This window comes from Rhamphochromis longiceps, linkage group LG18 (assembly GCF_057381845.1).
Source record: "Rhamphochromis longiceps isolate RC_006_pf linkage group LG18, R_longiceps_female_GT1.1, whole genome shotgun sequence".
In the NCBI taxonomy this organism is placed as follows: domain Eukaryota; kingdom Metazoa; phylum Chordata; class Actinopteri; order Cichliformes; family Cichlidae; genus Rhamphochromis; species Rhamphochromis longiceps.
The window spans coordinates 24,127,165-24,140,737 of NC_140574.1; the positions used below are offsets into that span (position 1 = coordinate 24,127,165).

Consider the following 13,573-nt stretch of genomic DNA (forward strand, 5'->3'; position numbering starts at 1 on the left):
CGTGGGAGCTGATAGTCCACCACCATGACAGTCTGTCCCACTTTCAAAGGTGGAGTAGTCTGGTTCCACTTCTGGCGAGGCTGCAGTCCAGGCAGGTAGCGCTGAATGAACTGAGTCCAGAACCGGTCCGCTATGACTTGGCTGTGACGCCATTTTCGCCTTCCAAGTTCTTCTCTGGTGCCATATACTGCCTGGGGAAGGGAAGCATCGCGCCGCCCCATGAGCAACATATTTGGCGTGATCGGGTCAACATCTGCAATATCCGAGGAAACGTATCCCAGTGGCTTGGAATTAAGTATGCCCTCTACTTCAATAAGAACAGTAAGCAACAAATCCTCTGGCACCGCTTGACCTTTGAGGGCAACTTGAAGTGCAGATTTGACTGAACGGATCTCCCGTTCCCAGGCTCCCCCAAAATGTGGAGCATGCGGAGGGTTGAAGTGGAAAGTGATGCTCTGTTCACTGAGCTTCTCCTGCAGTCGTGGCTCCATCACTTTGAATGCCTCCTGCAGCTCTCTGTCTCCTCCTCTGAAATTGGTGCCCTGATCACTCAGTATTTCAAAGGGTTTTCCTCTTCGAGCAATAAATCTGCGCAGAGCCATGAGAAAGGAGTCAGTGTCCATACCAGTGAGAAGGTCGAGGTGAATGCAGCGGGTCGTAAGGCATTTAAATATAATGCCCCACCGTTTTTCTTGTCTCCTGCCTATCTTTATAGTGAAAGGGCCAAAACAGTCAATTCCTGTGGACCAGAATGGCGGCTGATTTAATCGCAAGCGGGTAGCAGGGAGATCAGACATCTTCGGTGAAACAGGCTTGGCTCTCCACTTCTTACACTCCAAACAGCGATACTGATGCTTCCTTATGGCCTGTCTGCCTCTTAAAATCCAATACCTGCGTCTCAATTCGGCAAAGACACGTTCTGGGCCAGGATGCAGGAGACGTGTATCATAGTCTTTGATGATGAGCTGAGTAGTAGGATGGTCTGGTGACAACACGATAGGATGCAGAGTGTCAACATCCATCTGCTCTGCTCGCCGGAGGCGTCCACCTACTCGTATGAGGCCAAGCTGACTGTCATATTCGGGAGAAAGGTTGCTCAGTCTGCTGTCTTTGTACACCTCTTTCCCAGATTTAAGGGTGTGTACTTCAACAGGGAAGCTTTCTCGTTGCGCCTGTTTGAGAATTTGAACTTCTGTCTCTAGTCGTTGTGCTGCTGACATAGGGAGGCCAGCCGCCCCGTGAGAAGACAGGTGGGTGGCCTGCACCAAATCAGCCCAGGTGTTGTATGCAGGATCAGACTGTGCCAAATCTGTAGTGACACAGGCACAGAAAGCTGATTTCTTTAACTCAGTATTATCTTCAGTGTCTGTACTCACAGTAGGTCGTGCTGGCCACTGCTCAGATGCTTGTCTCAGGAAGGGGGGCCCATCCATCCACTGGCTAGGTTTTGACAGCTCACGTAATGGTTTTCCCCGGGTGATGTCATCTGCTGGGTTCAAAGCCGAGGGGACATACCTCCAGCTGGCGGCCTCAGTCAGCTCCTGTATTTCGGCAATACGAGTACCTACAAACACTTTATAGTGACAGGACTCGGACTGGATCCAGTTCAACACAGTGGTAGAGTCGGTCCATAAAGTAGTCTCACTAATGGGCAGAGTAAGCTCACTGAGGAGGAGTCTAGACAGTTGTGCCCCAGCCAGTACGGCACACAGCTCTAAACGGGGAATTGACAGTTTCTTGCGGGGAGCTACACGTGATCTGGTCATGATAAAGGCAGTGTGGACCTCATGTTCTGCCGATTTAAATCTCAAATATGCCACTGCTCCGTAAGCACTCTCTGACGCATCACAGAATACATGCAGCTGGAAAGTTCCCTCTTGGGTTGCTGGGGCTATGTAGCATCTAGGCAGACAGATTTCTTGTAGATACTGTAGCTCACTCACCCACTCTTGCCACCGCTGGAGTAACTCGCCCTCGATGGGATCATCCCAGTTCCTGTCATTCTGCCACAGACGTTGAACAATAACCTTTGCCCGGGTCGTGAAGGGGATGATGAAGCCCAGTGGGTCGTATTGAGAGGCGAGGATGCTGTAGATATTTCTCATGGTTGACTCCTGAGGAACCACTGGCCGACATCTGTAGGCGATCTGGTCTGTGGAACAGTGCCATGCCAAACCTAAGGTTGGTTCTTGGGGATCTGGTTGGTGTTCAGTCAACCACAGCTCGCAGGTAGGGGACTTTGCTTCAGAGGGGAGATGAGCAATGGCCTCTGGGTAGTTACTTGCCCACTGTCGGATTTCGAAACCACCAGTAGATAGCAACTCTCTGATGTTATCGACAAGTGGTCGTGCCTGCAAAGCAAAGGGCAGAGATTGCAAACAGTTATCGACATAAAATGAGCGCAGCACTGAGTCTAGTACTTGTTCATTGCCATCTTTATGATCCTGCACATGGCGCTGAAGGGCATACGTGGCACAACAGGGGCTGCATGTGGTTCCAAAGGGCAGGACACACCACTCATAAATGTCCGGGCTCCGATCTCTTTCCATATCTCTCCACACGAATCTCAGCAGGGGCCGGTCATGCGGAAGAAGCCGCACCTGATGGAACATACCTCGTATGTCCCCACTCACAGCAACAGGGTGCTCCCTAAATCTCAGCAGGACACCTATTAAGGATGGACCGAGAGTTGGACCTGGTAGCAGCTGATCGTTAAGGCAGTCTTGCCTATATTGGAAGGAACAGTTGAAAACTATCCTAGGCTTATTGTTATGATGCACAATATGATGGGGAATGAACCAGGATTCATCTGTGCGGTTTGCCTCTTCAGGAGTGAGTTTCCTTACATAACCTGCTTGTTCCAGTTTGTGTATTTCTGCATTGTACACAGCCGCTAGATCAGGATCTTTAATCAGGCGCTTCTCTGTGGACCGAAGGAGAGCCATCACTGCGTCATGGTCAGTTCGTAGTTTAGTGGAGTCTCTGCGGCGGAGCAGAGGAGTAGCATAACGAGCTACTCCATCCACCTGTACACGTTCTGTGGTTTTCTGCAGTAACTCCAGTGCCTCTTTGTCTTGTTTAGAGCGGGTTACCTCTTTCTCTGATCGAAAGGGGAGCACATCTAACTGCCACAGCTTCTCAACGTTCTGTCTTAACGCTTGAGAAGGAGATGGTAACAGGGATGTGTGCAGACATGAAGCTTCAGTAGGTAGATGTAGAAAGGTAGCCGGTCCCTGGATGGCCCAACCGAGGTTAGTGTTGACAGCAACAGGGCTGCCTAGTGGACCGACTTTGACAGGTGACAGAGGGGTGATGAGCTGGACATTATCTGAGCCTATAAGAAGCATAGGCTGCACATCCTTAAATGCTTTGATGGGAACGTCGGCCAGATGTGGATATCTCTGACAGAGTATGTCCACTGGGCAGGATTGTTTTGCCAGATTAAGTTCTTTAGCAGTGAAGACACGTCTGATGTGATGTTTGATTTGGGGAGAGCTGGGTGCACTTAGTTCAAAAGAAACCGATGCGCCTTGTAACTGTGACACCTCCTGCCTGATGGTTCGTAGTTTGAGGGACTCCTCTGTGATATTTAATTGCAGGTAATGAACCGCTGCAGATAAAACAATAGTCCGCTCTGATCCATCGTCAAGAATGGCATAGGTGGACAGAGATCGCCCATTGTTGTGGAGGGTAACTGGGACCACTTTAAGCATGACTCTGCCTGAATGAGTGACTTGGTCCAAATACACCATGCTGGAGGCTGTACTCAATGTCAGGATACTCTTGTTTGGGCGAGAGGCAGCTTCATGAAGGATCTGATGGTGTTGTTCTCCACAGGTGGCACAAGGTTTCTTCAGATTGCAAATGTCAGGCTGGTGACTCCGACCACATCTCCAGCATCTCTTATTGTCATTAATCCATGTAATAATCTGTGTAGTACTCAGCTTACTGAAGTCAGAACAGGAACTCAAGTAATGTTCTGTACTGCTACAGAAGGGGCAGTAGGGCTTAAATTTCTCTCTTTTCTTCCCTTTCATAGGTTCTTTACTGTCAGTAGTGGCTGAAGTGGTATTAGCCGTCGGTGTTGTAGGCTTGTCAGTGCCATAGTAGACTGATGAGGATGTCTTTAATGGTCGTGATGACTTGTCTCTACGATCTGAGCGGGGTTTATCAGATATGTAGCTTTCTGTAGCCCTTCGTGATATCTGTATGGCCTGTGACTTCCTCTCCAACCACTGTGCAAAGTCAGGGAGAGTATAGGTGTTAGCTGAGTCACTCTGCAAGATGCCCTTTGCAAGACAATATTCAGCAAAACTGTCTTGATAGGAGAAGGGGAGTTTACTCAAAAGCCTGTCCACATGGGAACCACACTCTAGTTCGCTCTTAGCAGCTCCTTCCATGGAGTTTAGTAGTCCCACCAAACTACTAGCTGATAGAGCAAAGTCTTCAAACCCCTGTGCATCTCCAGCTTTCACTGTGGGAGCTCTCAAAATGTTGTTAATTTCACCTTGGACTAATTGGCGTGGTTGTCCATAGCGCTGCTGTAGAGCCTGCATTGCTTTACTGAAGGGCATAGTGTCATGCACATACCTCTTTGCAAGCTGAAACGCAGGAGGAAACTTTAGATGATCCAGAAGTACTTGGAATTTGTAATCCTCAGACAGGTGTGGGTGTGGTCCCAAAACTCCATCCAGACCTTTCTTCAGTAGCAGGAAATCACTCTCTTTTCCTGTGGTGAAGCGGATCAGGTTGGGTTTAGGGATGCCATAAGAAGAGGAAATAGCCATCTCCATCAAGTTCGGTCTCTGAGAGGAAAGCAGAGATGAGGAGTGTTGTGGGCTGCTCTGAATTACATCATGCTGTGAACTGACAGGTGCAGCTGGAGCAGGATGCCGATAGGTATACTGTGAGCTAACAGCAGGTGGCAGCACTGGTGTAACGTATGGCTGACTGAGAGGTGGGCCTGAAGTCCAAAGCGGATAGCCTGGAGAGGGCATGCCAGGCGGCAGCGTGACAGGGTACTGCATAGTGCCAGGGATACTAAACTGAGCAGCACTGTGTGGCACAGACCACTGTGGGGTTGATGACTGCCAGTTCAGGTCTCTTTGCTGATACCAGGGAGGATGTGGCTGTTCTGTTGCTGTAAATGCAGACCGGGGTACCACTGGTGTTGGCTGAGCAGCTGATGGCATAGAAGAGTGGACGTATGGAGGGGACTGAGGAATAGGTCGGTTAACAGGGAGAGTAGGAGCTGTTGACTGTAATATTTGAGGGTTATCAACATGATGAGCTGTGGAAGGGGAGGTCTGCTGTACAGTATGAAACTGAGGGCTAGGTATTACTGGAGATATGGGAGGGATGTTTTCTAGTCCGCCCATAGGAGGAGCTTGTGTAGGATTATTATCCACAGTTAGTAAAGGCATACTATGGCTCCGGACCTGGGTTTGTAACTGTACTTGGGGGGTTCTTTGGCCAAAGTTCAAAGACACTTGTATAGCGCTCTGTATCTCCCTCATCTGCTCCTGTACCTGGGTAACACACTGCTCCATCCTCCTTATTCTCTCCATCTCTGGTGAGCCATCGATGCCAGCGATTTGGTGTATTGGAGTAGCTGCGTTAGTGTTCGGTGGAACTGGGTTAGTCGGCTGTGGGAGATAGGTCCAGATGAAGTCATCCAGATATCTTGGAGCCCTATGTGGTCTCCTTTGCAGGGCACCTTGTTGTTCTTCATCATATCGGGATGTCGCCATGTTAGGAAATGCTGTAATTAATCCGGCTCGAAGGACCACTTGAATCGGACATGTGTGTGCTTAATAGACTGGCAAATTACAGCAGGATTTTCCTATCCTCGGTCAGAAGGCACAGGTGACTTATATGATGAAAGAGAGGGTCCACAGCAATGATAATTAGGGTTCTTTTAATCCAAACATCTCCAGAAGTGAATTCGTGTGAGTATATGTATATGTGTGTGTGTTTTATCATTCACGCACACGTACTACACATGTTCAGTACAACAGCCCAGCTCCACCAGCGCTATCAAGGTGGACCAGCGCAAACACAAACAAGGGATGGGAGGAATGTACCATCTTAGCAGTGGTTAGAGGGGGTCTGTGGAACAGTCTATATACACAAATCACAGGGGTTTTCTACAATCTGTTTAATGTCCTCTTCAGCTTTGCTGCACTGCATCGTTTCATTTGTGTGTGAAACTGATGTTTGCAAGAGGTTAAAGCTGCAGCAGCTCTTACAGAGAAATGTTATCGTTTTAATGTGTGTTTGGGCTTGTGGCCTTCATCACGGCCATCATAAAATATTGCATTGTTTTAAACAGGATGAGAGGTTGTAACAGTACTGGTGTAGTACAGTGCTGTGCAAAAGTCTTGAGCCATTCCTCATTGCTTTATGTTCTGCTTTGAATGAACCAGAGTTTCTTGTAATGTTTAAAGTGCTCTAGGGTAACGGTTCTCCAGTTTTTTGAAGGTCTTTGAAAGTTTTCCTTTGGACATTGGCTGCTTTTTCACTCATTTTCAGTTGCATCTTTGTACCTGACCATTTTCACAGGACGTTTTTTTCTGTTTTAAGCTACACTAATCTATTAACCATTCAAACAAAAGAATGATTCTAATCTAAGGATGGACCAGTGTTATGTCTGTACATAACAGGCAACTTGGTAAAGAACCAGTTTTAAATTGTGTCTTTAGACTTTGTCAATAGCAGCCTGTTGCAAAAACACATAATTTGTTCCCATTCCTGTAGTTTAATCTATAAAAATGTCAACAGCATAGTTTGACGGGCATAACATCCTCTTGCATCAAGGAGATTCCCAGAGAGCCATAAGCTAAAAACTTGGCACAGTTTCTGCCTGGGGTGCAGTGTTTCCTTAAAAAAAAAAAACTGGGAAAACTGAGCTTGTGGAGTAAAAAGAAGAGGTGGCCTAAAACAGTAGCTACAGCAAATAAACATTATCTGAAAGTCACGTCCTTAAGAAACAGGAAGAAACAGGATTTTTTTTTATTTCGTTGTACCTGTGACAGTTCTGAAGTGATTCAGTGAGGAACTTACACAGGATCTGGGAGGTGTATCTGACCTTTTAGTTGATCCATCTGCTGTTCACTGAAGCCTCATCAGAAATGGTCTCAGTTGTCAAACGGCCATTCTTTAAAAAAAAAAAAAAGGAAGCAGGCAAAATAGGTATAATGTTTGCCGTTTTACATCAGGAAGAATGATTCTTGAATAGTTTGAACCATTTCATTTAACCAAATAACAGTTTGTAGTTCCTCCACCAGGTGGGCATTTTTCAAGCAACAATAAAAACTTGTCATTTGCAACATCAGATCTATTTTTTTTACTACATTAAGTTAACCTCCTAAGACCCGAACTCTTCCACGGCATGCATTTTTAATTTCTCTTTGATATTTGGGCATATTGGGGCCCAATGAATGTAAAAACAAAGAATTACCAGATTTTTTTTTACCTTATTTTTGTTTTTATGAAAAATAAGAGCCACATATGAGGATATTTGTTTAAAAGTTTGATAGAACAGTAGCAGTATAATGTCCTCGTAAGTGGATATCAGGCCCTTGTAGAGCAAAATTGAGTATTTTGGTCTAAATAACCCAAAATGTGATGTCCACATATGTGGACGCCAGGTCCTTGGAGGTTAAAATATAGGGTTTTAATACACACTGTTGTACTTTATCAGTTACTAATTGCTATGAGGTCCAACCAGATTATAGCATTTATGAGGTTCACATAAATCCTTGCACTTTCTTCTGCTATGGTATTTTAACGATTTTCCATCAGGGAAGTCAAACTCATTTTACATTGGGGCCCACATGCAGCCCACTTTGGTCCTAATAGTGCCAACTGTGAAAACTGTAAATAAGTTTAACCATACATTTAATCCCAGTGTTATCTCAATATAAGGAAAAGGAGTGCAATTTTAACAGTGCCTCAGTTTTACAACATGATAAAGAAATGCAGCTCTGTTTAACAAAATAAATTAGTCAGCATGACTCTTTGGGCTTTAATTGTAAGAAATGTGTGAAATTACAAAAATTATGGTTGCTTATTGCCCACACTGTCCTGTAAATATAAAGCAGAAAAGTTTTAATCAAAAAAAAAAGTCCCATTTATTGATTTTTTATTATGGACACATTGTAAAAGAACTTTCTGCTGTAGATGGTGAGGGGGAAAGAAAAAGGAAATCCTGTCATTTAATTATTACTTTTGTGTGACATGAACAGTTGTAAGGGATGTCTTCTTCAGTAGGACAAGCTGCAAAATGCCCAGCAGACTGTATTGGAGCCTTCTGCCAGGCTGATTCTGGCCCTCGCGCCTCATGTTTGACACCGATTTTACATCAGTAACAAGTGTTAAGGGGGGGGGGGGGGGGGGAGAGGAGTGCATTAGAACTATAGGAGCAGGTTGTTTGTAATCATGAGCTTTCTCCACCTTCCCCCAATCCATCAGGTCAGAACAGGTTCAGCAGGTCTGTTTAATTACGCCCAGCATTACCGTAACTCAGCTGAGCATCACAGGAATCCGAGAGTACGTCAGTTATGAAAGAATTCAGTGTGACAGGACGTGTGACAAAGTAGTTAATTGTTTCACCGAGTACACTTCACTGTCTCGAGATAAACTGCAGGCCTAAAACTTTTTGCATTTTCAAGAGGCTGTACAGAGACTGATGAACAGCTGTTCAGGAACGGCCTAAAGGGAAATGGTGAATTTAATGACTGACATCAAGATCTGTCTAAAAGTTTGCAAGTGAGAAGTTCATAAATAATCTGACCAAAGATTTCAGATCAACAAGGACAAGACCAAGTCTGTATGAAGCTTTTTTTAATTATACACAGTGTTCCATTCGTTTTCCTTTGCAATCCTACCATACACACACACAGGACAGACAAATTAAGTTAATCACATTACTGATTGCATTTGCAATATATTCCCTGAGATGAACACATTTTTCCAGGTTCACATTTTGAAAGTCATCACATTTCTGTGGGTGAAGTGCAAAGCGACACGGGGGAATGACAATTTCCAGACACCAACCTAATTGGGAGTGTTAGAGGCATAATATTTCTAAGACACCACACCCAGGTGAGGCACAGATGTGACAAACAAATGTGAATATCAAGCCCTCATTTTCTGCAGCTCCAGGTCGACAGTTGGCCCTGGATGTCACAGGTTTGGGAGCCGCACAGCTTCCCTCAGATGAAAACATTACACCTGGCCAGTTGTGCGTACCCTCATATTGTAAGTCAGTCAAAAGTGGTCAAGTTTTGTTAAGGATTATCACTGCTGTGCTTAGTGCCTTTTTGCGCCTCCTCACTGTGACTCCCCTCCAGCAGTTTCAGCATTTCCTGTATGACAGCCTGGAGGGCCCTACCCAGATCCTTGCCGCTGTAGGGTTTTGCTAGAGGAGGCACATGGACAAAAGCAGCACGGCCCTTTCCCAGGTGCAGAGATGTGTAGTAAGTGTAGTCACACAGGTACCTGCAAGGGGCCAAAGTAGGTGGATGTTAGAAAAACTTGCACTCTGTAGCAAAAGTCAGGAGGAGGAACTGATGGGAGATGCACTCAAAGTCTGTGTGCCAACTCTGCAGTAATGGATGTATCCCCGACTGCAGTTTGTAGCACCAGCTTTAAGCATTTAAATAGAATAATGTGCACATATGCCTTCATTTTGTGATGAGATAAAACACACACTTATCAGCCCTTGTTATCAGCTATGGATTCTGTCTGTTGGGCCCCAACTGCAGCATTCAGAACAGACGTGTAAACAAAAGCTGTGCAAACACACCGTATGTTTGCTGACTGTATGGTACCGTTTACTTTGAAAGATATCTTATTGTGTTCCTTTGCTACAAAAGGCAGCCACCCATATACGGTGGCTGAACACACCCCGAGTGTGCAGGTGAGTTATTTATGAAACATTTTCAAAAACATCACTAACCTTCCGGCATCCTCAGAAGTGGACACAGTGATGCCAATGCCAGCGTCATTGACCCTTTTACAGATTGTATCCATGTCTAGGATTGATTTTATGCAATCCGGGCCGTTCTCCACGCAGCACTGGGAGGCCGGGCAGAAGCTGCAGTTGTCTGGACGCGTGTAGCCCTTATTATGACCGCACCGTTCAAGAGTGACTGTGGTGGCTAATCCAGAAACACCGACATGCACCACCAGCTGTTCACAGGAAATCAAACAGGAGACACTGGTTCATTTGGGCATTTACTGTATACTGTGCAAAAGTCTTTTGCTTCCAGCAAGCAAACTTCTCATATTTTAAAGTGCTCTGGAGAACTATTACTCAAGACTTTCTTTGAATATTGACTGCTTTTTCACTTATGAGTCCAACCCTGACCATTTCCTGATTAACTAACTCAGACAACTTGACAAAGCATCACATTTTAAATTTTAACTTTTGGCACTTTGTTTACTAGAGGCCTGTCACAAGAACAATTATTTTGATTTCTGTATATGCGCTAATGATGACAGCTGACAGGCGTAAAAAGCACTGTTGCACCAACAAGGCGATTCCCACTAGTTCTCCAAATGGTGTGCAAATTTTGAGGACAGTGGAGATGAAAGGGTCAAAGTGGCAGAGCCAAAAACAAGGACCGAAATGATTCGTATACTGTTACTGAAGCCACATCAGAAATAGTTGTCAAGTAACCAGTCTTTGAAATGTTTGGTTCAAATCATTGTCAGGGTGGAGAAGGCCAGGAGAGAGGTTCAACAGTGAGAGTCAACAGCCTGTAAAACAGTAGACACTCTGCTATGATTCGAGTCTAATTAAAATTTCAATACCACCTGGAAAGTGTATGGCCACAGTCATGGACTGGCCTCCGCAGAGCAAGGACCGCAACATTTTTGAAACTGTGTGCGATCATCTTGATAAAGACTGGAACAAAAGGCAGCCAACATTCAAAGAAGGAAAATGCTTTGAATGTCCTTCAAGAAACCTGGAGAACTACTCCTGAAGAAATAACAAGAACACTTGCCTAGAAGAGTTCAGGCTGTGTTGAAGAATAAAGGTTGTCACGTTAAAACTTTACACTGTTTTTGCCTTACATACTGTGCTTCCACATGTTTCTGTTAAATCACTACACTCATTTCCAGTTTTCCTAACAAAATGTAAAGAAATGAGTGGCTCAAGACTTTTGCATAGCACTACATGCATACAAAACTCCATCTGTAAAATAGTGTGCATTTCTTTGAATACCTGTGGCTGATTCTCTTTCCACAGAGACGGCAGTAGGCGCTTAACAGCCTGGTATTCAACGGGCATCTCACACACATACAGATCTACTGCCTCGCCCAGTCCTAACCGCTCCAGCTCCTGTGAACACACCCAGTGCTTATGTACAAGATAATTGCAATTAGCTTTCCAGGCAATAAACAAACATGAGCACAAAGTGACAGACCCTTTAATCCACAGCTTTGTGCAATATGTATAACAAGCCCTTTGTGAATTTACTAAAGCATTTTTCCATATATGTTCATTACAAATTCACTTAATTTCTTACACTTATTCAATTCAGGGTCATGGTCAAGCTGGAGTATAGCAATTATAACCCCTGATCTGGCCTGTTAAGTGTAATTGGCCAGTGTATATGGTGTTCTTTTGTATTCATTTGTTGCATTTTATTGAGGCATCCCTTGCTTCAAAGCAGGACTTTCCCAACTTTGGAGATAAATTAAACCGTTTTCTTAATCATTAATCTCTGATTACCTGTACAGCAACCCAGCTGGAGTTCACGGTATGCTCAGCAAATGGCTCAAACCCTGCAGAAAAATTTTTTTTTAAAAAAGAAAAAAGAATCAACTAATTAACCACATCTGTGGCGAGGCAAGCAACAGAGACAGAGTGCTTATCTTTAATGGAGAGCAGGTACAGGACTGATGTTAAAAAAAGGGACCCTTCATTTAAAGTGTAAAGGTTACTTCAAGTTAAAAATTAATTGCAGTAAAAGCACGTGACACAGTGAAGAGAAACGGGGTGATTTCTTTGCCATTATCAAAGCCAGGAGACAAAAATCCTTTATCCCCGACAGCGACATTACTCTCTGCAGCGCGTTAACTTTGAAAGCAGAGCCATCATCCATTCATGATGTATTCACGACAGCTCAAGTGCAATAGTAACTGTGCAGCTCAGACATAAAGAACTCTGAGATATAACAGCTCTGCAAAAAAACAAAACAAAAAAAAAGACTTGCAGACACACTGTGCCTATCTCCAGTCCTCTGACCAATCAAGAGCTCTCACCTGTGACAACTATTTTCTTCTTACTGGCCATTGTCCTCGGTTAATGTGACTGGAGCTGTGTTAAATGAGCACTAACAAGGATCCCAGGATTGTCTGCGCTTTGTGCTGTCTTCTTCTTATTCACAGCTGAAAGGAAACGGCACACAAGACGTGGATGGATAATACTGCCATCTATTGTTTGGGCATGCATCTCTCGCTCTCCGCAGCAGCTCATACTACACATAAACGGGGGGGGGGGGGGGGGGGGGGGGGAATTTGTGGATTATTTTTTTCTCCCTTTAATCGGGAAATAAATCAGAGACAGGAGGAAGCTGACAACAGTCATTTTTAATGCGTTTTAATGAAAGACAGTGCAATTCGAGCCACGGGAATACTGAAAATGAAAGCCAAGCATCTGTTTTGTATTTATAGATTTAAAGTTAGAGAAGTTTCAGTTGAAAGGAATAACAAACATGAACACCCTCTCTATTTTTTTTTTTTTTTTTGGGGGGGGGTCTTGCCAGCCCCCAAGTCCTCAGGTGAACATTTAACCCCCAACCAGCTGCTCCGGTGGAGCTGCTCAGACGCACGGTGAGTGGAACAGGGTTTTGCAGAGCCTTTCTCCCCAGAGACTCAAAGTCAAAGGACACTTCTCCGTGACTTACACAACCTCTGACACGGCCTGTTTACCTGAGTGTAGAGGACAAGCTTTCTTCTCGGTTTGTTGTTAGAAAGTCACGGCTAATCTAATTTTGCCTTGCAGGAACAGCCCTTCTTTTTTCATTCTCGGTACACTGTGCGGTCCACACCCCTGGGTTGCGAAATGACTCACACATTCTGGACACTGCATCCTGTGTAGCTGGCACAATGAAGAAAATGCGCTCTCCATCGGTGTTGGAAACATTATAAAGTGAATGCTTCACAAGATGTATCTCATTCATGTTACTGGCGCTGTGGCTACAGTCTCCATATCAAACACCCACACGCACAGGACACCTCCACAGACCTCCTACACAACCTGCACTGCAGTCGCTACCCCGCCCCTCCCTCTCTCCTTCTCCCGCCTCAACTCATTCACCTTTCTCTCAGTCTTGCCTGCGTCACTCACCGTGTCTCTGTTGCCACGGAAACTAACGATGCCCTCTCTGCTCTGGTGCTGATGCAGGCGGGCTGTTGACGTCACCGCTGAGCGGTGGGCGGAATAACAATGTTTTGCTCGACCGCAGGGTCTCAACTCGCTGATATACTGTACTGCAAGGATGCTGTATTTGTCTCTCGTACATCTCTTTGTTTATCCCACTCTGCTCTGTGAGGCTGT

General features: G+C 45.1%; 1 protein-coding gene across 3 annotated transcripts; it reads right to left on the reverse strand.

Annotated features, from left to right (window-relative positions):
* Window positions 1-8,802: 8,802 nt before the first annotated feature.
* On the reverse strand, window positions 8,803-12,407 carry LOC146648328 (pyroglutamyl-peptidase 1-like). 3 transcript variants are annotated; one of them, XM_085389052.1, is made up of 5 exons: window positions 12,277-12,407; window positions 11,744-11,796; window positions 11,234-11,350; window positions 9,962-10,194; window positions 8,804-9,501 (listed from the first exon to the last, which is right to left on the reverse strand). In XM_085389052.1, exons 1-5 carry the CDS (start codon window positions 12,305-12,307, stop codon window positions 9,291-9,293), a joined length of 645 nt encoding a protein of 214 aa, XP_085245178.1. In that variant the 5' UTR covers window positions 12,308-12,407; the 3' UTR covers window positions 8,804-9,290. The 3 variants fall into 3 exon arrangements, with proteins under 3 accessions (XP_085245179.1, XP_085245178.1, XP_085245177.1); XM_085389051.1 differs by having other exon boundaries at window positions 11,234-11,368; XM_085389053.1 differs by lacking the exon at window positions 11,234-11,350 and having other exon boundaries at window positions 8,803-9,501.
* Window positions 12,408-13,573: the final 1,166 nt, after the last annotated feature.